Source organism: Halyomorpha halys, unplaced genomic scaffold, assembly GCF_000696795.3.
Source record: "Halyomorpha halys isolate HHAL.00 unplaced genomic scaffold, Hhal_1.1 Scaffold723.1, whole genome shotgun sequence".
Classification (NCBI taxonomy): domain Eukaryota; kingdom Metazoa; phylum Arthropoda; class Insecta; order Hemiptera; family Pentatomidae; genus Halyomorpha; species Halyomorpha halys.
In genome coordinates, this window is record NW_027110197.1 from 929,641 (window position 1) to 955,467 (window position 25,827).

Here is a 25,827-nt window from a genome sequence, read left to right on the forward strand (position 1 = left end):
TCAAACTATTAAAAAAAAACAGTTCAGCGCTTTAAATCACTCATGAATAGTTCTTGAAACTAGAGATTTTTTTTTTTACTTAGTGACGGATTAGAATATATATGATATAGTTAAAAAATATTTAATTTAAGTTTAAACAGAAGAAGAAAGAATAATTATCTATTTCTGGATACATTTAATAAGTTTCTTTTTAATTTAATTTCCATATATTATTTATGTATTGTTGATTTCCTCAGTCAAATTCATCGAAATACTATTAACATAAAATACAAAATAAAACATATACCTAATAAAAATTCTAGAACGAAAGATGAGTTATTTACTTTCATCTGTACTTTAATCATCTACCTTCTTCTTTACTGTTATTTATTTTTTTAATTTTATCCATTACTTATTTTAAAAACTAACGTTTATTTTAAAAACTATTTGTTTTAACGAGGTTGATCGGACACCCTGTTGAATTCATGTTATACAAGTTAAAAACGCTACAAAAAAAATATTTTAAAATTAATATTTAAACATTTTTGATAAAAGCATAGGGCAAAGAATCAAGACTGTCTTCAGTTGGTGATATCAAGCGTAAGAGCCATTAAGCCGAAACTGGGTCAAGCGGCGTCCACTTCTCAACTCCCTCCTAAGACCCTCCGCAAACATTTTTACTTCCAAGTATCGATTTAAAAATGACATATTGAAATCGTTTTAAATAAATCACAATCGTTTATCATGTTTATTCACTATTCGATGGGATTACACAATTTATATGAGAAATAATTATTAATCAACACGCAATAATTATAATTTTTAGAACAAATAGAATAGTACAAGGAAAAAAAATCTTAATCTAACATAAAATGAAATTCGAATAATACTAAAATACAACAAAAAAAAAATGATTATTTTAAAATATTGTTTATTACTTTTTTTTTAATATAATTATTTAAATGCTTAAATGAATCCATTAACTTGCGATAATAAGTAGATGAGATAATTATCTACAATAAAATTAATCATTGTTAAGTTAAATAAAATGATTATGTTAAGAAATGTGTAACAATGGACAGTGGATGTCTAGAATTAAAACAAATAAACACATTCGAGTGTTTTTCGTTATCATGTGAAATACCAGTGTGCACTTCCTTCAATGATATTTATTCAGGTGTTGGTGAATAACGGAAATTCATGAACTTTGTGTTAAAAAAACAAATTTTTTGAAGTACCAATTAGTAAATCAATTGTATGATTCATATATCTGTACTTTGAAATGTTTTATTACTCGTATTTTTGATTTCGTGCCATTAAACATTTTTAGGCCTTTATGATTTCTTTCTTATTTTATATGCACTGATTCTATTATTAATTTGTAATGTATATAGATGGTTTCACATGATACTCTCGATCAAATAAACGTCATCACTGTCATTTTTTTTCAATGATGAATGAATAAAATGCTCCTATATGCTTCTTGCTGTATGCCTTAAATTAGTCGAAGTCTGCTACAAAAAAAATTATAGTGGTTTCTGAAAATTTTTAAGTAGGTTTTAAACTAAAAAAAAAATAGTAAAAATTATTTACTAGGTTATCACAGAGGGCCATATAGCTCAGGTTAACGAAAGAACGTTACGAGATCTTTGAAAGTAGTGGAGAATATTTGGCTCAAAGAAAAATGACTCCATAGGCGTATTTAAAACGTGGTAATTATTAATGAAGTAGTAATGTTGCAACTAATGAAAAAGGTAGTTAAAGTTTTGGGGCAGAATTAAAAAACAAAAATTATCAGCACTTGCAAGAACCAAGAGTTAAACTTCAGAGGTATGGACAGAAACTTTGATGGGATGATCGAGACCTGTCCTGTATATTTTAAATACAAAATAAATAATAAAATGACACCTTCATATAGGATACAATAAAATCTATGTACAGCAGACACTAAATAGTTATGTTTTATGCATTGTAATCTTATGAAACATTATTAGAGTAATTATATGATAATTAGTGAAACAAATGTGGATAAAGTTGGTAGAAGAGTGAACAACATCGTACCCTGATTGGAGGACAGGTATGCCCGGAGGGTATTGTGGTAGAGGAGATAAAAGAGGAATACATATGATAGGACGAGAGTGGCCACGCCCACCGCCCACCAATGTCCCCACCCCCACCCCTTGGTCCACCCACCTCTACTATCTTCCAGCAGGTGAGTCTGTTCCAGCTGGACCTCTCCAAAATAGCCTGTACCAACTTAATGTAACTAAATGTTTCGAAGGATAGAAAAACACGAGCGTGACTGGTCAGCGTTCGAAAAAGAACGATTCACGTCAAGGTCTTCATTTCTTTTTTTTTTATACCAATTGGGATGAGGTATGAAATATAACAGTGTTCAAGGTTACTGTTTTTCTGTTCGATCAACCACTCGGTTATTACACCCTTTTTTGGATCAATTTTCTGCTTTAATTTTCTTTATGCATATTATTATTTTTATGTTTATCATTTTATTTATTTATTTACAAAATTTGTTAATACCATGGTTTACATAAACTTATATTTTTGTATACGATTAATTTCCTTCTATTAGTTTTATGATGTTTTCAATTGATCTATTGAGAATTTTAACACTATCCCTCAAGAATGTAATTGTATCTTTTTGATTTTAACAAAATTGGAGAAATTTTTGATTCTCAATTAATTGTTTGAACTATAACTGCTGATTTCGAAATCAACTTTAAATAATATTCATGATTAAATAAAAAAACAAAATATATTATTTAGGTATTTTCCTAATTAATTGTAATATTTTGTAAACATTCTCAATTAAAATAAACTAATAAAAATTTATAATAAAGTGAAAACTAAAATTTAGGGATCTGGAGTAATAAAAACGGACCTTTATTCTCCAGAAAAGCCTGGAAAATTTAAAGAAAACAATCCAAATTATTTTTTTGAGATGAATCTTTTTTAAATTTTAAGTATAATTAAATCTTAGAGTCAACAAAATATACAGGGTCATCTGATAATTCCCCTGCTCTTCTAAATTTGGAGGAGGGAGCTAAAAAAGCTGGAGCTCCCTCTTTATTGCACCAAGACTCAAAATAAGATAAATATTGGGAATAACAAATATAGAATCAACTAAATTCTAAATTAGTAAAAAAAAACATATAAATAAAATATCTAATAAAATCTATACAGCAACAACGGATGAAGAGTGCAGTACTTTGTAAGGAAGTGCTGGTACTTGGCCAACTGTTGTGCAAAGAATAATTAGGGGCACCCATATTATGAGGCTGGGAGGACCCCGGAGGGCTTCCGAACTCTTAGGTTTGACTCACGGCTACAGTAACAGAATAAATATTAGTCTGTCACAGACGCATTCGAACCCGAGCCTTTGAAGTTAATGCCTTACCTCTGAGCCACCCCCTCTCCTCATAAAATATAATATTATAAATAAAAAATTAGCCACCCTATAGCAAGGTATCCACCATATCTACTGGTATGGTCGATTGAAGTCCGTAATACAAAAGGTAGTAGTAGTGGAATATCTCCGCTATTTTTGGAATCATGTTGGAGTATCTTAGAAAGAGGAGCTTCGCCCATCTTTATTAACTTAAGTGGAGTAGTTCCTATCGAGCAAATGTGTTGAAACTAAAGGGCGGAACTGCTCACTGCATTATGAGGAAGAGTGATTTGGTTTTTATCGGGAATCCGATTTACTTTAAGAACGGTCCAAAATAGAACTTCTTATCATTGCAGAAACCCACAATTGTCAAATAGATTCTTGGCAATGAAGTTATAAATATATAGTAGAGGAGATATGAGAAAAAATAGGCGTTAGATGTTACTAATTCACACAAAGACGGAATTAGAATGTTTTTGTTCGTTGCTGGTAACTTTTTGATATACTAATAGTCTGGAGAAACTATTTTAAGAAGGCTATTTTAAGATATGTTTTATTATTTTTTTATTTTGTGATAAAAAGCATTAAAGATATTGAGCACTGTCTGAAATATGAAGACAAATTTGGTTAAATCACTGGTGTCGGCCCCTATTTTGTTAATTTTTCTGTTTTTTTAAAACAGATAATATTATATTTTTGAGTATGAAATTTTCTGTAAATTAGTGCTGCACACGATTTTTTAGCTTAAGCTTTTATTTTTCTAAACGTTTATTTATAAAAAGAAAATTGAAAAACCGTCTTTGTGAGAATTTGTTTCACTCAGAAATCTATATCTACCAATATAACAAATATTATCCTTCCATTTTACCGACAGTAAATTTTTTATTTAAGCATGTATTAATAAAAAAAATAATTCTTATAAATAATTACTTAAAAAAGTAATTACCCAACAGTCAAAAATAATTACTTCAGCCGCATTCACATTAAAAAAACTAACCACCTCGATTGGAACTTCATTTTTACAGATGGTTTCAAAACAGTCGAAGGAGTAGGCACTGCTGTCGTTTCAGATAATCACACCCTCTTGTTCTCGTTACAACCATATTGTTCGGTGAACACTGCGGAATCAATCGCGCAGTTTGCAATATCCCTCTAAACTGTCCCCGCTCGGTCATCTGTTCTGACTCGGAATCTGCTCTCAAATCTTTACAAGGTCCATTTTCAACACACCCATTAATAATAGAGTTGAAGCAGCATTTGAAAACTTTGAACAGAATGGGTTGTTGGGTCTTGTTTTTATGGCTGCCAGGTGATTGTGGGATCACTGGGAATGAAAAGGGAGACTCGCAGGCCAGACTAGTTATAAAGACAGGTCAAGTCGTAACATCATCAACATGGAAAGATGTTATTTCATGGATAAAAGAAATTGGATGGCAGGAGTGGCAAGATGAATGGTTCACCATGAGAGACAACAAGTTAAGAATAGTCCAACAGACAGTGAAACGTCCAACCAGAAAGTTGCTACGGAGAGAAGATGTGGTATTAACCCGTCTTCGAATAGGCCATACTCGACTCACCTACGGTCATCTCATGAAAAAAGAAAATGCACCGGCGTGTCGCTACTGTGGAAATGATCTCACCGTTAGGCATATTCTCACAGAATGTATTGCTCACGAACGACATCTGTTCTCTTCAGATTTACAGGAAATGTTGAACGAAGATTTTTAAAACAGATTCTAATCTACCTCAATAGATCTAATAACGATTAGAACAAATGAACATGAAAGTAAGATGAAGGATATGCCCGTTTTAATTAATTTATATCATTTCAACTTTTCCGGCTACAATTATTTACAGGATGTAGACTGATAATTACACTCATTTTTATATTTTCAGTTGGTAGGGAAACAGAACAGCTGAACAAGGATAAGCACAACTCTTAAAAATCTTGTACAAGTGTTGATCAAGAAACAGTATGTCCATGCTAAACCAATAAAGCTAAGAGCTTACATGAGTCATAAAAGAAAAAACAAAAATCATATGATTGAAATTTCAAATATTTCTTAATAATTACTTCTTTTTTTTTACATTCCAACAGCATTACGTTAGCAGCAAATTAATCAAAAGATCCTTATACTATTTCATACTTTGAACCATATAACAATTTTTGTCATCATTTATTATTTCATTGTAAAATATTATCAAATAAGGAATTTCGGTTGTAAGATATGAAGTGGTACTTCAGTATAGTATCTACAATTTTTTTTGGTCAAGGAGATATCGTTCCCATTGCACTCCAACTTGTATTTGTGAAAAAAAAAATAAAAAATTAAAGTCTTGCAATGCAGCAAGATATTAATTCTCCAAAAATGACATAACCATAATAAGTATGGCACATTGTAATATTTCTTAATAAACAGTTCATTAAAATATATATATATCTCAAATTTGGGTTAGCACCCACTTATATGACAGATATATATCGAAGAACATTTTCTACAAAAGAATTATTTTAAAATTTATCAATTTTCTTTTCATACTCGAATACCAGAATTTATTTGTTGCTGTCATATGAAGAAACCTTCTTTAATAAGTTTAAGCCATACTCAATTTTTACTTACGTCATCATCTGTATTAAACTTTTGAAACACGGTTCAATGGAATGATGCCTGCCAGTCATGCATTGTAATATATCACATTCACCGAGTGTCTTCAACATGAAGACAGGAGAGAATTTTAAGCGTAGTTAGACAAATTTATGCCAATATTATGAATTGCGGAAGATTGAAAAGATTTTAAAGTTACACTTGTTCTAATAAATAAATTAACCTTCATAATCCTCAGGGTAGTGTTCTGGATCCCACCCTTTACATAGATTATACCAATAAACACTAATTTTATTATCATAACTTCATCATGAATATGATAATTACATTATGAGGATATAGTAATATTAAAATTATAAAATAAGGGAGAAAAAGAAAGTAATGCATATGAGAATGCTAGGTATCTTACCTTAGTCAATAAAAGTTAGTAAGTAAAGTAACTTATAGTATAGTAGTGTTGTATACTTAGAGTATAGTGTGAAAAGACTAATTTTTAGTCTATGTTATATGTAAAATGCAGGAGAGCTCCTAGTGAATTTTCTTGGCAACTTGTTTTGTAATATTTACGAGATAATAAAATCTCCAACAATTTCTTTCTTCTTTCCTTCATCTCACGGTTTCCTTGTTTTTTTCCATTACTCTATTGTTATTTTTATCCGTATTTTTATTAGAGATTAAAAACGCTCAAAAGAAAAACAACACAAACCAAAAACGAACTATGAGCAACTAACCTACCAAAAAAACACAGACAATATTGTATTGACCTCAGCTGGTTTATCACGTGGCGTCTAACAGATCTACTAACAGACTCTGACTCATTTAACCATGTTAAACGTTATATCATTTTAACATGCTAAAAGAATGAAATATTTCTCCATTTAACACAACTTTTCCATTTTTTTTTATTCAATACCTGATCGGCCTGGTGGGCTTTACAGGGGTAATTGTAAGCGGTACATTTTTTTTTTATCAATTGATTATGGGGGTAAGGTCTCATACAAAAGAACCCTTAACTATATCCAACGTTCTAAATAAAATAAAATTAAGATAAAATAAATAGATTAAAATAATAATTCTTAATAAAAGATAAAAGTAAAGTTAATAACAAAAACAATGACATTTATGGATTTAACAAAATAAATAATTCACTTCTAATGGAAAAAAAAGAAAGTTAATTTAAGGAAAAAATAATTAAATATAATTTTAGAGCGACAATAACAGAAATGATAAATATAGAACTTATAACAACTTTTTCTGTTTAACACACTTTAACATGTTACACTAAAGATTCTTGTTATTTTTTTCTCACTTTTATATATTGTGTTGTCTCCTGAAGGCCTGAAATTCTGGCCGAAACGTTGGCACTGATAAATTAAATTTTACTTATTTGTGCTCTTCACTGATCGCACCCCAATCATCTTATCATAAAATTTGCACGGTCAACAACAAACGCATCATTTTTTTATTTGTATATTATTAATTTTTAAAATAGTATTTTTTCATAACAATAAGAAGAGAGTCTATTAGTTTATTGCCCGTAAATTAAATTGTTAATATAGTAAAATCAGTTCGAAAGTACTGTCACCAACGCTATCTCTGAAAAATGAAACATCATAAATTAAGTTATTATCTCTAGCGGCATAAACAAAATGAACTGACACAAGTAAGCAGTCACGAAGCTGATTTACAAGGTTTAATATCACAAATGTGTGCACATCTCCTCCCAACAATCTTCATTAGAAGGTTATTTTTAATTTTTCAAGAAGGAATTAGTTAATTAATCCAGGGCACACATTGAATATTTTATTAAAAACCGTGTAGCCATATTATCCCCTGCCCTGCTCGAATTACAAGGGGAACTTTCTAATCTGGCTAATGAGATTAGCTGAGTGGGGCAGCCACCATGTCAGCTCAATCATATTTCATATCCTCCACTCATTTCGATTTTACACAGTTCTTGATTTATAAAAATATATACATATACCTATTTATATTGTGGAAATAATTTACATCTACATGTAAAGAAAATATACTGTTGCCATAAACAGTGTTCAGAAATAAATAAAATCAGGAAAGGAGAATAATAAAAAATTTATATAAAATTAACATAACTAAACGTGTGCGATTATAGGAAAGGAATTGTGTAATTGTAGTAAATTTTTCAAAGATATTTTAAGTAATAATAATTAAGACTTATATTATAATTTTATGTTGACAATTATTTAGAATTTATATATATTATAGTTTTATAATTTTTTAGTGTGATTCATAATTAAATTATTAATAATCAGTCAGAATTATTGAGGAAAAATATTCTTAGAAGCTCATTAAACAGATATGTAAAAGGAAATCTGCATAAGAAAATTTTTTTTATAAATTTGGTTTGCAAAATATTTATTTTATACATACTGTAGTAGAGTGCCCCTGTACTCCTGAATGCGGACCAACCACTATTTTACAAGTATTCTGTAGTTTTACGATCCATTTTTATTATTCCACCTTATAAAATAAAATCTATTTATTTATATAAAATAAAATATTTCAAGGTGATCACTAAAAAATGTGTCTTTATTAGGAAGATGTATATATATATTTGTTATAATGGTTCCGGTCAACAAGTTTCTAATTTAATTCATTTGAACTCTTCTACGACGAAAACCCTCAAAACCAAATGTGGACCCCAATTCTATTTCCTAACTGGACCTTTAACTCCTTTATAACAAATTCAGTTCATAAATTATGAATGTACATACTCAAGATTCCAAAATTGAGATACTGACGACACTATTTAGTGTATAGCATTCAATGTTTGTAAATAAGATGTTCAACCCATGATCAAAAAATCAAATCATATATGTGAAATAGAAAAATAATATAGAAAGAAATTAATCATTAATTTAAGACTAACTAAATACTTCAAGTTAATTTAACACTGCAATAAGAAATTAATAATTTAAAGTATGTTTATTTTCTGGTAGAAATCATTTCAAATTTGACTTTAATTTGCAGCTTATCATTTGGTCGTATGATCGATATTGAATTGCGACTGTTCAAATATCAATCTTAAAAATAGAATCTTACCCAATACTTATCAGTTACTTGACGTAAAATACTTTTATTTTTTTCATTTATCAATCAATACGTCAGTCATTTGCAACTTATTTGAACAAATGCTGATAAGATTCAAGTATAAATGTACTCCTCAACAGATAGCGCATATCAGTACCTATTGATTTTACTGCAATACGGTTATATATTACCGATTATATATTAAATATTGGTGATCAAATTATAAATTCATTTTATTAACTAATGAATTGTAAGAGTACTTCCGGTTTTGGCAAGTCCAATGCGAACATTTCTTGTTGTATCTTCACTATTATTGGATAGAATACAATTTCTTATTTAACCTTTATAGGCTTCGTAAAATCCTCAATGCTCCTTATTTTGTTACTAATAAAACCATCCATAAAGACCTAAATGTTCCTTATGTAACCGATCTAGCCCGAACCCGATATTCTAACCACCCAAACCCACTCGTTTCTAACCTTGCTTCCTCTTCCATTCCTGGCAATCCTCCAAGGCGCCTGAAAAGAAGAGGGCCTTGTGACCTTATATTGTAAACTGTTTTAGAGTTCTACTACTGGGTAGTTTCTCTACATCCTGTATCATATCATATGTCATTATAATCAAATTTACTGGTTGTATTTTTTTATACAGTTGTAAATATCAACAAATAAATAAAAAAAAAAAAACCTTTACAGGATATTTAATTATCTTTCAAACTAGCACTTGGACTTTTATGGGAGAAGCACAGATTCATTTTAACATTTATTCAAAAGTATACATGGAATCTGTGCTCAAATTATCCTGATTGCCCAAACTTAGTACCCTGCCTACTTAATAAAAAAACAAATTCTCGCGTCTCCTTCAAAATATATCCTCTTTTGTCACTAAACAACTCATCCCATATTATAAAATTGTATAAATTACGCAGTGTATATACAGCCGAACTCCATGCAATAGCCCTAGCACTCTATTTCTCCATGATAGAGACACATACCATAATAGTAATAATCAAGCATTAAAAAATACTAGAAAACCTGAGAAAGCCGTCTTCTTTATACGGGTGCCGGGTCACCTGGGAGATCGCTGGAAGCGAATTGGCGAACGTCGCAGCCAAGTAAGCACTTTTTCTTCCAGGTCAACGCGCGGCCATTCTGACAACCCAAGAAATACGTCTTCCTCTGAAAAATAAAATATCAGGTAGTTGGCAAGCCGCCTAAAATGAGTGCCCACCATGCAAATTAAAAACTTAAAAAAAAAAAACAAAAAAAAAAATCAAAGCGTTCCAGTCACATGGAGGAAGTCGTAATAGCTAGATAAAGAATAGGTCATACAAATATAACTCATTCATATCTGATAGACCACCGCCAGAATCTGATCTACCAGGAATTTAAATAGATTAGAAGTAGGACCAGGTGTATTAGTAGCACTAAATGATGAAAAAAAATCACACTTGATTTTTATTTTATAAAGAAAAAAATACCTATTAAATAAGATATAAGCCCGAAATTGAAACACATTGAAATACGTGTTAAAATAATTAACTATCTGAAATTCAAAGAGTTATAAATTTTGGGATTAAAATATAAAATATGAAAGATGGGAGTTGATGATCATTGGGTTTTACGCACAAAAACCATAATAAACGAACAAGATGAAAACCTGCATACGATATTTTTTAAAACAGGTACACGGTATAATATGTCGTATCCTTTGCTAATATCATTCCGATTTAGATGATTTTCATAATTTTTTGAAGAATTTAATATTAAATAATTTTTCATGTAATGGGTATACATTTCAGGAAAATTTATTTGAGTTATGTTATATTATATATGTCATGAAATTTATACCTTTTAAATTATGAATACCAAATTCATGTATATTAACTTTAGTGTATTTCAAATACGCTGATGTATTTCAAATATCATTTTGGACTCACTGGGGATCATACATCATTACTTGCACGGGAATTAACTCGGAGATTATTCATTGTTTTATTTATTTTTTTAGTCTGTGGAGCTATCGATTTGTGTTTTAACTTATTTATTCCCTTAACTTTTTTGTTCATTAAATTATTACTATTTTATTAAAAATTACTTATTTATTCAAGTACTTCTTTTTTTTTTTTAAATCTATATATTAGTTTTTTTTTAAGATGTATATATTTATTTATTTTTTCTGTAAACTGGTCTACTGCGGTTACTATTATGTCTTTTGTTTGATTTCACATTTCTATCTAATGATAAATTAGTTTAACGGATTGAACGTGGGTAACGGATCACTGGAGGGGGTCTGAGGGAGAATAAATTTGTCAATTAAATGAAATAAAATTGTCAGATGGAGTGAAATAGTAAAACAGAAAAAAAAATTAAAATATTTGTTTTTAGTGTGTTGACTGGTATTGATTGTAAAAGGAAATTGTAGGAAAAAAAGTTGTTTTTTTTTGTTATATCATGTAAATATATGTATTGTATATGTCCGATCATGGATTGATTGGTATGCTATGTAATGAAGCAACTAAATGTATTTAGGCAGCATGACTAAATAAATTCCTCTCTACCAAATTCATATACCTTAACTTCAGTGTATTTCAAATAGTAAAACTTTTTTGCACTATTCTTACTCTTTCTTAGTGAGCTTTTAAAAGTGAAAATAATAAAATCCGGGATCAGGGTGTATTCAAATGAAAAAAGATCCGAGATCCTAACATACTTACAGAGGTTATTTGACATAATCTTTAATGTAAACTCAAATAGACTTTTGGAAAACACTCCTAAAAAGGGGGAAAAACTTTATTAAAATACAAAGTTGTGCTGCCCAAGTTCATTGGGTTGCTAATCAATCACACATCATACTTATTTTAGTCTAATCAGTCAATATATTTTTACCTTTCGATAAATAGGCCTAGTAATAATAATAATTAAAAACATTAGTAATGTATAACACAAGAACAAGACTTTTTTTTTTTTGTTTCATCTCTTTAGGTCTTTTATCTTCTTTTTCCCCCCTTTTTCTTCTTCTTTTTCCCCTTTTCTTTTTCTCTTTTTCATGATTTTTTCTCTCCTTTCCCTTATCTCTCTTTTTTTCTTTTCCTTTCCTTATTTTTTCCTTTCATATTTTAGTTTCAACCCATTGTGCCTTTTACAGAATAGATAAAATAGTGATAGTGATATGAGAAGATATATAAAAGATACTTAAGTAACAAATATAAATAAAAAGAAATCAACAATCTATGTTAACATTAATATACAATAAATATAGAATAAATATTAAAAATGTATACAAAAATAATAAAGTAACAAATAAGATGCAATGTATGCATCATGCTTCCTCTGGATGACTCCGTTACTCAATAATTTTCATGCATGTGGTGGTGAATGATTCCCAGGGAGTCGAGTATTATATTCTCTGTCAACCTAGCCACGTCCTGGACATCGACCCCGAGTTCCTCTATGAAGCCCCTAGTTGTGCTGGGCATCGTTCCACGGGCTCCGAACCAGAGGCCTATCACGTTAAAGTCTGGTTCTCCGAAGCCCTCACGAAACTTCTCCTTGAGGAAAGGGATGCATTTATCGTAGATTTCCTTCTTTTCCCTATCCACTTTATTTGTCTGGTCAAGGTCGTTATTTTCGAATCTCACGGTGGGATCCAGAATGATTGCTGACTTCCCCTTTTTAGGGAAAACAACAATGTCCGCATGTCTTGTGAATCCATTTAATGATGAATTCACTCGAAAGAATATGGAGTTTGAAAGATAATTAAATAGCCAATAAAGGTGAAATAAAAAATTGTATTCTATCCAATAATAGTGAAGATACATCAAGAAATTTTCGCATTGGATTCACTAATGAATTTATAAATTGATCACCAATATTTAATATATAATCAACCGTATTGCAGTAAAATCATCATTATATATTTTTTCATTAAATGAAAAGATTTTAAATGATAAAAAGAAACTTAAACTTAATTAATTTTTAATATCAAAATCAAACAGTAGCTTTTAATATAATTGAAAAGAGCTATTTTAACTTATTTTGTTCCCTTTAATGATGAATTCACTCGAAAGAATATGGAAAAACGTTAGTTTACAAAAAGGAGGAAATACTCTAATTATTTTTGGTACTTTGATCATACAGAGATTCTGACGTACGTCTACTAATATTTGTTATAAGTGAATATTTTCAAGGGTAAAATAAGAAAGACTGTATCAAAGGGCGGGAAAGGTGGGTCCACGCTTATTTCTAGTTTTAGCGATAGTTTTCATATAGCTCGGCATGAGTAAATTTTTTTAAAGACTGCTCTAATCGCTGTAAGGAAATATTTTTAAGGTATGACAAATTGAGCTGTTCAAATATCGGATATTGTGAGCGGGACAGGGAGATAATATCCGTTTTTATAATTTTTGTTGCTATGATTATATTGACGATATAGGTGCAAATAGACTCTTGAGCTAAAATAGGTTCTAGTGAAATGATGTTTAGAAAAAAGTGCTCTAACCTAATCGCCTCTTAGATGTCTAATCTTTATTCTTGATATAATAATGTTCCTGCCCGCCAGGTACTTTCATAATCAACTATAGCATCGAAGTTACCACTGAACCCAAAGTAACCGCGGTTTACGGTACAGTGACGTCTAAAAACGGAATGGGAAACACATAAATACATTAAAAGAGCCAGTGGGCATTGTCCCAGAGATAAGAGGTGAAGGCTAGATGAACATCAGCTGCGAACAATTTCTGTAATTAGAGACCTAAGGGAAGAGATAGCATCACCTCCAAGAAGACTTTTACATTTCAAATATGTGCAACCTGTTCTCGCTCCTGTTTCCACTCGGCAGTAGCGTTATTAACATGTTATTATATATCAGCCTCCTGCGCAATTATCATATTTTCTCATGGCGCCTGCATATTATTAGCGGAATCATGCCATGACCGTATAAATGCCATGAATGCAGTCATTGGAAACTTTGCAAGCTGCCATGCATCAAATTTCTCCTTCCTACAACTTCTAATATTTCAGAATTAAAGAATGACACCTTTTAAAATTAAACAAATATTTCTCTTCTATTCTCTAATTTTAAAACTGTTGAATATTAAGAAGGAGTCGTTGTTGCTACGAAACAGTTGTAGCTAGAGCCGTTGAAAAGTTTTTCATATCAATATCCACACACCCAACTTATCGTGGGAAAAAATGAATTATTATCTTCTTTTTAAAAAATAAAACATATTAAAACTGCTGGACAAATTTTTTTATTTATGGGTAGCTCATAAAGTAGTTATGATCATTTTCATTTTAACTATCTATCTTTTCCATAATTAATCTATACTGTACTACCTAGCCAAGATAGTTTGTTACTTTGCTGTTCCCTCTGGTTTCAAAGTGGCGCTGAAATTCGCAAACTTAATTCAGATTTATTCTTTCTTGGAGTATGAAGAAGATCTAGTCTGAAGTTGTCTTCACCACCACCAGCTGAACGGTCACTCGCCATTTTATGTAATCCAACGGATATACCGCTACTAATGTAAAAACCGCCTTCATCGGTCTCCCCTTCCCCTCTTCAAAAGCCACAATAGCAACCAAAGGACGTTTATATCATTATATACATAATTATTTACATATGCATGTAATTGTTTGTTAATAATAATCGGAGGATGAGAAATAAAGAGAGTAATATAAAATTGTGAACAATAACATTTTAATATCAAAGAAACTATCTGTGCTGACAATTCCCAATTTTATTTCTTAAAAATATATACCTATAAATTTCACTGAGTTTTTCATGTTTTGAAATAATAATCACCACATCATACTAATCAATATTAGTAATAAAATAATTATAGTTAAAATTGTTTAAGGACTGTCCATCGGCACAGTGACTATCACCCTTAGGTTCATTATGAATGTAGTCCACCAAAAAGAACAAATATTTTTTTATTTTAACATTTTAATTATATTAAAAAAATCAATGTGATTAGCAATTGTTGAACATTATTTTAAAAACTGATTCATATTAATCTACAAAAATTAAAAATCAATTTTTTTTATAGAGGTCGTGGATGACCGATCATGTTAATCGATAATCATAGCATTTTCGTGCCGGTTGGAATCCGGTCTGGGTAGGTTGTCTTTTATTTCGTAACGATCTCAGGTTGGAATATGTTGGTAATCAGTAGGAATACCCGTATTTTCTGCCCTAAGTTGGATTTGGGAAACATATGGCAGTTTAACCCTAAAGAAAACAAGAAATTAAGAGTCGAGCGTAAATAATAGAATATTTACTTGAAATCCCAACACTATTAATTTATAAAGATATGATTTATTTAATTCTTTTTTTTTACAGCTGTTATAGAGAACTGACTTGATCATGCTCATTGGTTTGAACGGTTGCTTTAACTTTTGTCTTGAATTCCTATATTATCTTAAATCCTATAGTACTAAACATAAAATATTGATATTAGTAGTACTTAGGAAATACTAAGAATGTGAAAATGTTTGCATTAATATCAGCCTAATAGAATAATTAGTTATAGGAGAAGATGATTGGGGGTGCGGTCAGCAAATAACATAAATAAACAAAAAATTATTCATTTATGCCAACGTTTCTACCTAAGTTTCAGGTCTCCTTCAGGGCTATAGAACAAAATGAGATAACAACCATCATATAGAAAAACATAAAATTGAAAAGAAATAAAATGATTATCAATCTGCTACTGTCTGATTCAACTTTCTCAAATACTGGTTATCAATCAACTATTTTGTATTATTCAATTCAATATTTTGTATAATTCCAAATTTGTTAGTATACTATTTCTTTTCAATTTCATGTTTCTGTAAATGATGGATGTTATCTCTTTTTGTTCTATAGCCCTGATGGAGACCTGAAACTTAGGTCGAAACGTTGGCATAAATAAATAATTTTTTGTTTACTTCTGTTTTTTTTTTTTTGCTGTCTGCACCCCCGATCATCTTCTCCAATTAGTAATCTACGGCCAACTATCTAAATCTCATTAATTAATTGTTGATTACACTTTATTCAATTATTGCGTAAGGACACAGGATAAGAATAGAACATATGTAATAATGAAAATTAAAGATTAAAACAATCGTTAAGTGAAAAATAAATTATTTGAAAATGATTAGGCTCTATATATATTTAAAAAAACTATTATTTAAAATAAGTAATTTTGATTATTTTTGTAAGTAAACAAAAAATTCTTTCTAAAAAAAGGAAAAACTGATCTGGATGTCTGGTTGCAGCATTATGATGAAATTTATAATATCGATGGCTTACTTCTACTAAGTAGATTTTCACTAACTTTATTCAAAATTCTCTTTTTAGGAAAATTAAAATTTTCCAATTTTTTTTTTTTACAACTGATTTATGAATAATATCTAAATCTGTTCTGGAAAAAATAAAATAAAATAGAGGATCTTTAATCGTATTTTTCATAGAATTAGTAGAATTTTCCAAAGTGCTAAGTATTTAGCATCACTGTAAAGAAAGCCATCGATATATGGTTTGATATATCAGTTTAAGTATAGACACATATTTTTTCTTTATTTTATTGTTATGACATGATTTTAGGTTGATTAATATTTACTATAATTAACTATGGTATTTTGTTCTCAGGTGAAAGTATGGTTCCAGAACCGAAGGATGAAACACAAACGCCAAACTCTTAGCAAGCAAGGCGAAGAAGGAGATGAAAAGGAAGGCACGGGGAAACCGAAATCTGAGAAAGGGCTTCTGCTTCACGACGAGAACAGCAAGAAGAGTTGCCAGAGCTGTGAACTTCCGCCTGGCATGTTGGGAGACCACCTCACTTCCAGGAATAACAATAACAACAATACAAGCTTCAACAACAACAGTAACGCTAGTAGTGGGGCCTCCAGTGTTACCAGCACTGCTAGCTCCTTCGAAAAGTTGGAAGAGGATTCGAGGTCGAACGAAAGCAGGGTCCTCACCTCGCCTGGGCTAATGGGCAAAAGGCCGGGTGAGGTGGTGGTCAAGACGGAAGGCCTTAGCCTCTGCAGCTCCCCGGGCAAGAAGCTCGTCAAGGAGTCCAGGCTCATATCCCCAGATATCGCCGGCAAGGCTCTGACCCCGGCCTCCACCCCAGGCACTCCGCTCGGTCCACAAGCCAGCCCCCTCGAGATTCCTGGACCGTACTCAAGGCCCAGGGGATCTCCAACGGCGGCAACTGCCGTAGCCACTGCTACGGCTTCTGTCACCACCATTCTGCCTAACTCCCCCGCCGTCAACCCGTCGCTAGTGCAAATCGTGAGGTGTACTGCTCCCAATTCCTTCCCCTCTCCACAGCGCCACGACTATAGGCAGCAGTATCGGCAGAACTATCCTAGGGAGTATGCTCAGAGGTACCCGGACTACAGGCAGCAAAGCCCAAGACCAAATGGAATACACGCGGCTCGGCAGCGAGGTTTCAATCAATATCAGTACCAGAATATGTACAACGGATACGGGCAAGAATACAACTACCAGCGGCAGTACAGTTACGAAGAGTATCAAAACTACAGCTATCACTACGAACAGCAACAACAACAACAGCAGCAGCAGCAGCCACAAGACTACTACCAAGAAAACTACCAAGAGTACACCAAATCGGGACAGGCAGCAGGCTACTACGAGAACCAGATGGGGCACCAGGGGGGCGAGGCCTCTGCAGTACCTAATCACTACATCTCCTCGCCTGATCCGTTTCCAGTGAATCCTCCCTCAGGAACGAGCCTGATGACTCCCCCGAACAGCGTGCGAACCGAGTCTTCGGACCATTATACCTCCTTTCATCATTTCTACGGCGAACAGCAGCAGCACCAGCAGTCCGAGAACAGCAATAGCTCCTCCGACTTCAACTTCCTGACCAACTTAGCCAACGACTTCGCGCCTGAGTATTACCAGCTCAGCTGAGATATGTTAGTCAACTGAAGTGACTTCTTTTTGTAAACTGTTCCGTATATTTATTTGACTTTAATGTGTTTCGGAAGCAATGTGCAATCAATTTCCGTAGTAATTTTCCTCTTAATAAATAAATATGATCATTGGCCACATAACACTTCTTCATTTGCAATTATTCAACAGAATGAAACATGGAGTAAGAATGTTTTGAAATTTGGATGACCAGTTTTTCAGATTTGTTCGAAATTAAATCTTTAATGCTAATATAACGCAGACATAAAGAACTCTCATATAGCATAATATCATATTATATTGTACTGAATAAAAAAATATTCGAATTAAGTAAACTTCAGAAAATGATCGTTTGAAGTGTTAATGAAAGGCAACTTTAGGGAAAATGAGTCTGATTTGTCAGAAAGAAGAACAACAGGACGAAGAGAAAATCCTGGTATTCGGCTGATAATCTAGCTCCAACATAGAAGAAAAAATACAACTTGGTATTAAGTTTCTTCATGCCTGTCATATAAATCGTGAACGTATTCTCCTTGAGAATGAAGTCACATGAAAAATAATCGCGTCGTCTGTAGTAGAATATTGTTAAAATTGCAAGAGCAATTTTCTATTATTAAGAGATTATTTATTGTTTTTTGATTGTAAAAAGAGAATAAAAAGGGACCGGGTGCAATAATACGATCATAAGAAACCGAGAAACGTTTTGAAAACGTTTTTTTGGATTATATTCGAAATCGAAACAATAAAGAAAAAAAAATTGTACGTAAGACTATGTGATATTTTACCGCGAAAGAAATTTGCATAATTTTATTCGTTTTAATTCTTAACCTAAAATATGAAGTTAAAAATCATAAATAGCTGTGGATCTTGTAACATTTCATTGTAAAAATATTTAAAAAAAAAATTGTTATTGTAAAATACTGTGTACTGTAAATGTTTTAAATGTGAATAACCGTTTCATATGAATTTTATGCTTTAAAAGATTTAACTATAATTAATATTGTACTTAGGTAAAAAGATGTAATAGAAAAATTTTTAAGGTATATAAATGTTATTATTATTACTAATTATAATTGTTGATTTCTTCAGCGTTTTGTTGAAATTATATTGTTTCAATTGTATATAGTTGTATCTAAAAAAAAAAAAGCTTGGCATTTTTTTTCTTTGTTTAAGTTAATGTTATATAAGGATTATATAACATATGGAATATTTTGTACATTTATGTCACCGCTGAGAGTGTACAGATAACTTTAGTGTACCTTTAGATTTAGACTACACCTTGTAATAAGATTCATGGCATTAAATACTAGAAATCAAAGTATCTTATTTCAATTTTATTACCCTTCTTATACATTGTGCCTCATACATATATATATGAAATATACGAAAATCAGAAACAAAACATTACTTTCAAATCAATACCAATTGAGTTGTGACTTGAAGTAACTTTAACAAGTACACAGTTGATTGATTATAAACATTTTATTACAAAACACCATCACACAATTGATCACTATAAACAGAAACTATGTAACACTGAAGTACGACATAAGGATTGGTAAACAAATGAGTGAACACGGGGAAGGTAGTAAGTACTCATCCTACAGCCTAGATACCAGAGACGATAGTAACTGATTCATGTGCCACTTCGCCCTGAATCCAAATTAGACAATGTGGTGACAATTTCAAAGTTTCCTGGTAACGATACCAAGTTGCCATACACCCTGGAATCCTGGTGTACTCTCATCTCGACTCTCTTTACCATTTGAAAAGAGCGAACCCGTCAAGCCTCATAGGAGACTCCTCCGGTGATGAAGGCGGATTCAAATTCATCTTTCATCGTAGAGTTCATTAAAATACTGACCTCAGGTTACTGCGGTCCCACCATAGCAAAATAAAATGTTCTAAATCTTGATAGATAAAGGAATCGGATCATAAGCAGTGGCTTTGAGTCAATGGCGTCGGTTCGAATCCGGCCTAGGGTGTCGACTTTTATTTCTGTGGTGGTCCCAAGAAATGAAAAATTTATCCCCCACCATTGTTAGAATAGGCTGATACCCAGAGGTAACCTTTCCGCCTCCCCTCATAAGTCAGAAATTAATAGAAAGGGTATAATAAAAAAAATAATAATAATTCTAGAATTCACCACTTAAAAATGGTGGTGTTGTCCATTACCAAAATTGAAGTGTATCTATGAATTGAGAAGATGGTGTTCAGTGGTATTATAATTGATTTAGGGGACGAAGTTTAACGAAGATTTCGCAAATTGGCTCACTTGCATTAGGCATTTACCCACATTATGAAGGAATAGTTTTCGAAGGGGCTCGCATAGTCTTATGCACTTTCTCCCAGTTCTTTTCAGACAGAACACACAGATGAACTTCGGTTATCCGAGGGTCCTGACGGACACTGGCACAGGTATAACTAGTTTTAACAAGTCCTTCGATATCTCTATCTAATATTTTCTAATACACTTATCTCCTGGCAAGCTTCTTTATTATGAAAATTCTCAAATGAGATTTTTTCCAATATTTGGGGCAAAAGAGTTTTAGGAATAACTGCACTGTGCCGTAGAATGAAGCTGCACGACCAAATTCCAATCAGTCAACAAGTCCTGCAATCTGCAGATCGTCTAGGAAAAGAATATCTCATAATTACCCTCTTGATTTTTTCTTAATTAATTGTAAGTTACCCTTTACAGGTTGTAACAGTGCACTGCCTTTTTCCATGTTCACTCAATTGTTTACCAGCCTTATTGTCGTGCTTCAGTTACTTTGTTTCTGTTTATATTCAATTTAATCATATTTAATTGTGTAATAAAATGTTCATAATCAATCAATGGTGTACTTAGTCACAACTAATTAAATTGATGCTAACCATGAAATATAACCAAGGTAGATTTCTACTCAAAAAGCTCTTTTTTAATCTGAAATGTTTGGAGTTAGAAATGGATTCAGTCATTAATCTTTAATGAATGGTTTTATGAGCCAGAACTGACAAATGGAGCTCTTCAAATAATAAAAGGGAAATTACTTTTATTTATTATAATTATTTTTATTAATATATTCTTGTTTGAGAGTGGTTTAGTTTATTTAAAAACAAATTTGATCCTTTTTTTTCTCAACTTTATTCTTTTCAAAACCTTCCTTTTATTTATTTTTTTATATAACAATTTCATTATTTCCTTCACTTACATACTGATTTATTTGGCCCTACCTTTATTTTGATGTCATTTTCTTTTTTAAAAATCTTAAAAATGCCGGCTAATTGCCTTTGTCCTATCTCTAAATAAATTAATCACTAAAATAATATCATAATAACATTATAAAATTTTAGTTTTTTTAAAAATAGATTCCTATTTACATAACTTCTTCTATATAATTCTTTCTTAAGGGGAAGGTTTTAAAAAAGAATAAAGTTGAGAAAAAAAAGGAATTTGTTTTTAAAAAAATGTATTTATTATATAAATATTACAATATTTGAGAGTTTAGAATTTCTCACAATGCACACACTGTAAGAAAATGAATTTAAGAAATTAACTTTAACCCTAGCAGCACCAAGGTAGTATTCATTACGGCCTACTCCAAGGGGGGGGCTCGCCGAGCCCTACACTTCCCAAGACGACCTCCACAAGCCCTCACTTGATTTTAACCCTTATATCATTAATTTTCCTTTTATGGTAAACTTACTCTTTTGAAATATAATAATTTCTTCTTACTTCTGTAAATAAGATGGTAGAATAAGGATTATTTTTAAAAAAAATAAGGACCTAAGATTTCTAGATGCTTTATTATGAAAATGTTTTAATTTGGAATTAAAAAAAGAATAAGAATACATGATACAACAAAAACCTAGGGTCGCTGAAACTTTAATTATTTTCAATTTCATGAATATTTTAAAACAAAAAAAAAATTCTATTGTCTGAACTTAAGTATAAGAATAAAATGTTTATGTTTACAAATGCTCATCACTAGATTCAGCAGGTTCACATGTGTCAACTCTTTTCAGAACAACTAAAAAACCAAAGAAACATATCAGTCCGAAAATATTTTTAAGTAAAAAAAAACTGAGGAAATCAGACCAGTAGTGAGAGTATGGGCGAGCTGGTGCACTTCCGTGAGCAGCCAATCAGAAGCCAGCATTTTGATGAACCACAGGTCCCTTCCCTGCACCAAGGGGGGGGCTCCACCCGCCCTCATCTCATTTTTCTAATACAAATAATTTTTCGTACTCTTCCTCCTTATCAAATATTTTTCAAATCAATTCCAACATGTTGGTAGATAAATTTTAGGCAAATAGATTTTTTTCCTTGTCTGTGAAAAATTTATTGAGAGCAGTATTAAAAAAAATCGGAAGTGAGGGCTCGGCGAGCCCCCCCCTTGGTGCTGCTAGGGTTAAGCTAAACTCAAAGGTAGTGGAATATTTCATTGATGCAGAAAATTGAGGATGGTAACATAGACCGATGTCTAACATCTAATTGAAGACTCCGCTACAACAATAATTTATTCTTATAAATCACCAAAATTTTTCCAGAAGAATTTTATTGAAAGATAAGATAAAAACAATAAACTGTGACTAAAGTCAAATAGGTATCGAGAATCTTAAATGAAGGCAGCTTAACATTAAAAAAAAAGTTGGTCAAAGTTTTTACATTGAATTTTCTCTGTACTAGCTCAGATTATCCAATATCGTCGATCCAATGTAAGTTATTTCAAAATTTCTGAGAACATTGTGTTTGAATAATAGTTTCAGTTTTAAGGTATTTATAAGGTAAGATAATTTTTAAGTAATAAATAAGTCAATTGACTATTTAGTATTTTTAATTAGTTACTTCATATATTCAATTATGCCTTTTTAGCATTACGCAGATAATAGAAACCCACGTTAAAACGACACAAAAACCAAAATTTTCAAAATTAATAGGTTCAGTTCATTGAAGAAAAAAAGGTTTTATCATATGGCTCCAAAGTTTGCCAATAAGATGGTTTAAATTAATTGAAAAAATTTATATATCCAGGTGTATTTGAATTTTTGTCTCTATTTGCTTCTTAAAAATTGTAAGTAAAGAAAAACCAACAACCAAGTAATTGATTACAAAATAAGTGCCAAAAAAATTAGGAATTCGTGGATGACTACTCCATTATTTATTGGTAGCATGGCATTTGGACATTATTTGTACAAATTTTTAATCAGCTGATAAATAACCAATAAGTTTTTATTCGTTATTCGAATAATAGTTTCATCGTGAAACGGATCATACATTATTTGAATAAACTTATAAAGTTAATCCTCATTTCGCCATCATTGTATTCATTATCTATTATAAGCTTCACATTCTTAATTAAATAGATATGAAATGATGAAAAAAATTAGTTTTTATTTATTACACTTCATTATATAATAAATACATAACTTTGTCAAAAACAAAAATGAGGAACTTCGACGTAGTGCTTATAAATGTCACATCTTTATGTAACTTTATAATTTTTTTTATTTACCCATGCTATAGTCTAAAGACTTACAGAGAGGATTGGCTTAGTAAGTAAAATTACAAAAAAAATATAAGTATAAGATATGAAAAAAAAATTAAAATAAAAGAAAATACACAACGGTAAATAGAAAAATATATAAAATCTATACTACTCTCTTTTAATTTCTGACTAAAGAAATATTTAAGATTTCTTTTGGTAGAAATTAAAAAACATAGGAAATATAAAAGAAATATAAACTGTAAATAAAGTACAGATTATTATATTTTTCATTTTTTAAAAATAAAAAAACTGAAAATTTCTTTATATGTTAAAAGCTAATTAAAACATTTCTAAACTAGCTTTTTGTATTTATAGTTCGATTTTTTTTTTATTGGATTCATTAGTAATTAACCGTAAGTTTACTATCGAGGGCTTAGAACCAAAGAAACGTAACTGCATTAAAAATAATCCTTGGAAGATAACCTAGTCTAGTTAACTGTTACAGGGACTTATGTCTTCTAATTTTGGTTTCAATAAAAGAAAAAAATAGACATAGGTACTTGTGACGACATTAATTAGGTTGTCTTCCAATATGAATTACACAGAATACCAGAAAAAAAATGTAGTTACATTCGTGTGTCGGTAAGCCCTGGATATTTCAATATTTTCAAAATTATTGTCGTTTCAGAAATAATTTTTTAAAATAAATTTAATTCCATAAATTACTTAATTTTTTATTCGAATAATTTTTATTTGTAGATTATATATTTTTTTAAAAACAATATGAGATAAAAGATGGAATATACATCTTTAAAAAATAATAAAAACTACAAAAGTTATTTTCGGATGATGTTTTATAATGATGTATTATTTGATATTATTATATCATATTAACTTCTGATAATAGATAATTTTATCCGAAATGCATTATTTATACATTTATTAAGATATATTTGTCCAACTCTGCATATTACCTACCGTTGATAAATATATCTCGTACTGGAGTCTCCCAAAGATATTTCATAACGGACAGATATCATGATTCTGGACAACCGTTAAGGACCATTATTGGAGAAGACCCTTGAAAAAAAGACCAACCGCTACTCCATATGGCGCCTGGGCCAATATCCTAAGGGGAGCTCTCTTATCATTAATCAAACAAATTGGACCCATCCCCTGATCGTGTCTGTTCCTCTGATTGATCAGCGTCCGATGCTGACGTCAGGGCTCGGGGTACACGAGGGTACATAAGAGTTTTCAAGGGGGTGTACACGTATACGTGTATTGAGTAATAGCTAGACAAAAACGAATTCTATAAAATATAATTGTTTATACAAACTCATCATTAATAAGTATTGAATAATAAAATATTAGGTAGGTTTGAACCCCATATCTTAGTAACAGTTGTGTATCTGGGCCAACAATACCATATTTATTTCCTTATAACACTTATTAGATTAGAACGAAAAAAAAAATATCCAAACCTAATAAACTTATAAGTAAAAAAGTTAATATTCTCAAGATGTTTTTATCGGCACACGAATATGTATAGGGTCTGAATCCAAAAATTAAACCTTATACTAAATAATAATTATTATTATATAAATATTATTAAGTAGTATTTAATATGAGCAAGGTCTTCTAATTCTTTCGCTAAAATGCACCGTTTAGAAGTTATACTACTAAAAACTAGAAAATACTTTATTACTTTAATAAATTAATTAAGAACTAATGAGTTAGAGTTTTAGAACTACTAAAGATGCGTTTTTAAGGAAATTGAGGTATAAATTAATTTTTAAAATTATTTTCAGATTTATGAAAAGGATTTTATGCGTGTGTTTGGTGGATGCTTCTTTGTTATTACATACTACGTATAGTCCTTACTACTAACCCTTATTTAATTAATATTAAGAATAAAACAAAAATCTTTAAATAACACATTTAATAGAACAAAGTTAGAAGTATTACCATCAGTTCGGCCCTTCAGTATCAAAGACCAGCTTAGCTTCGATTAAAAGTCATTTAGATCAAGAAACCATTAATAAAAGGCAATTTGCCATATTAAACTATCCGTCACACATCGGTTGATTCGCTATTGTAATGAATAAGAGGAAATATATCCTATTTTCTAAAAGTGCTATCGCAGTGGGCTGCCCTAGTTTTCTGAATACACTCCGAGCCATTCATCAAGAATCGAATTTACAATATAGACATCATGGCTAATTTAAATTGATTATTATTATATTTAGGTTTGGTCGTTTTCTTGTAATCTGTGAATTAAAAAAAAATCTTGAATTAATAATGCTATAATAAAATAAGCCATGATAAATAGAGAACGGTTAATTGGCATATAAAGCGTAAGATATAT

The 25,827-nt window shown here is 30.9% G+C and overlaps 2 protein-coding genes across 3 annotated transcripts in view; one reads left to right on the forward strand and one right to left on the reverse strand.

Annotated features, from left to right (window-relative positions):
- The window catches only part of pb (proboscipedia), a 162,309-nt gene extending 143,458 nt beyond the window's left edge, over positions 1-18,851 (forward strand). For both annotated transcript variants that reach the window (XM_014428468.2, XM_014428467.2), the window contains exon 4: positions 16,693-18,851. In XM_014428468.2, the coding sequence (XP_014283954.1) occupies positions 16,693-17,988 (1,296 nt within the window). In that variant the 3' untranslated portion in view covers positions 17,989-18,851. The remainder of the gene's footprint in view (positions 1-16,692) is intronic.
- A 6,536-nt stretch (positions 18,852-25,387) lies between these two features.
- The window catches only part of LOC106685662 (uncharacterized), a gene marked incomplete in the record, with an annotated part of 12,420 nt that continues 11,980 nt past the window's right edge, over positions 25,388-25,827 (reverse strand). The window contains 1 exon segment of the mRNA XM_067048348.1: positions 25,388-25,729. Coding sequence (XP_066904449.1) covers positions 25,659-25,729 — 71 coding nt within the window.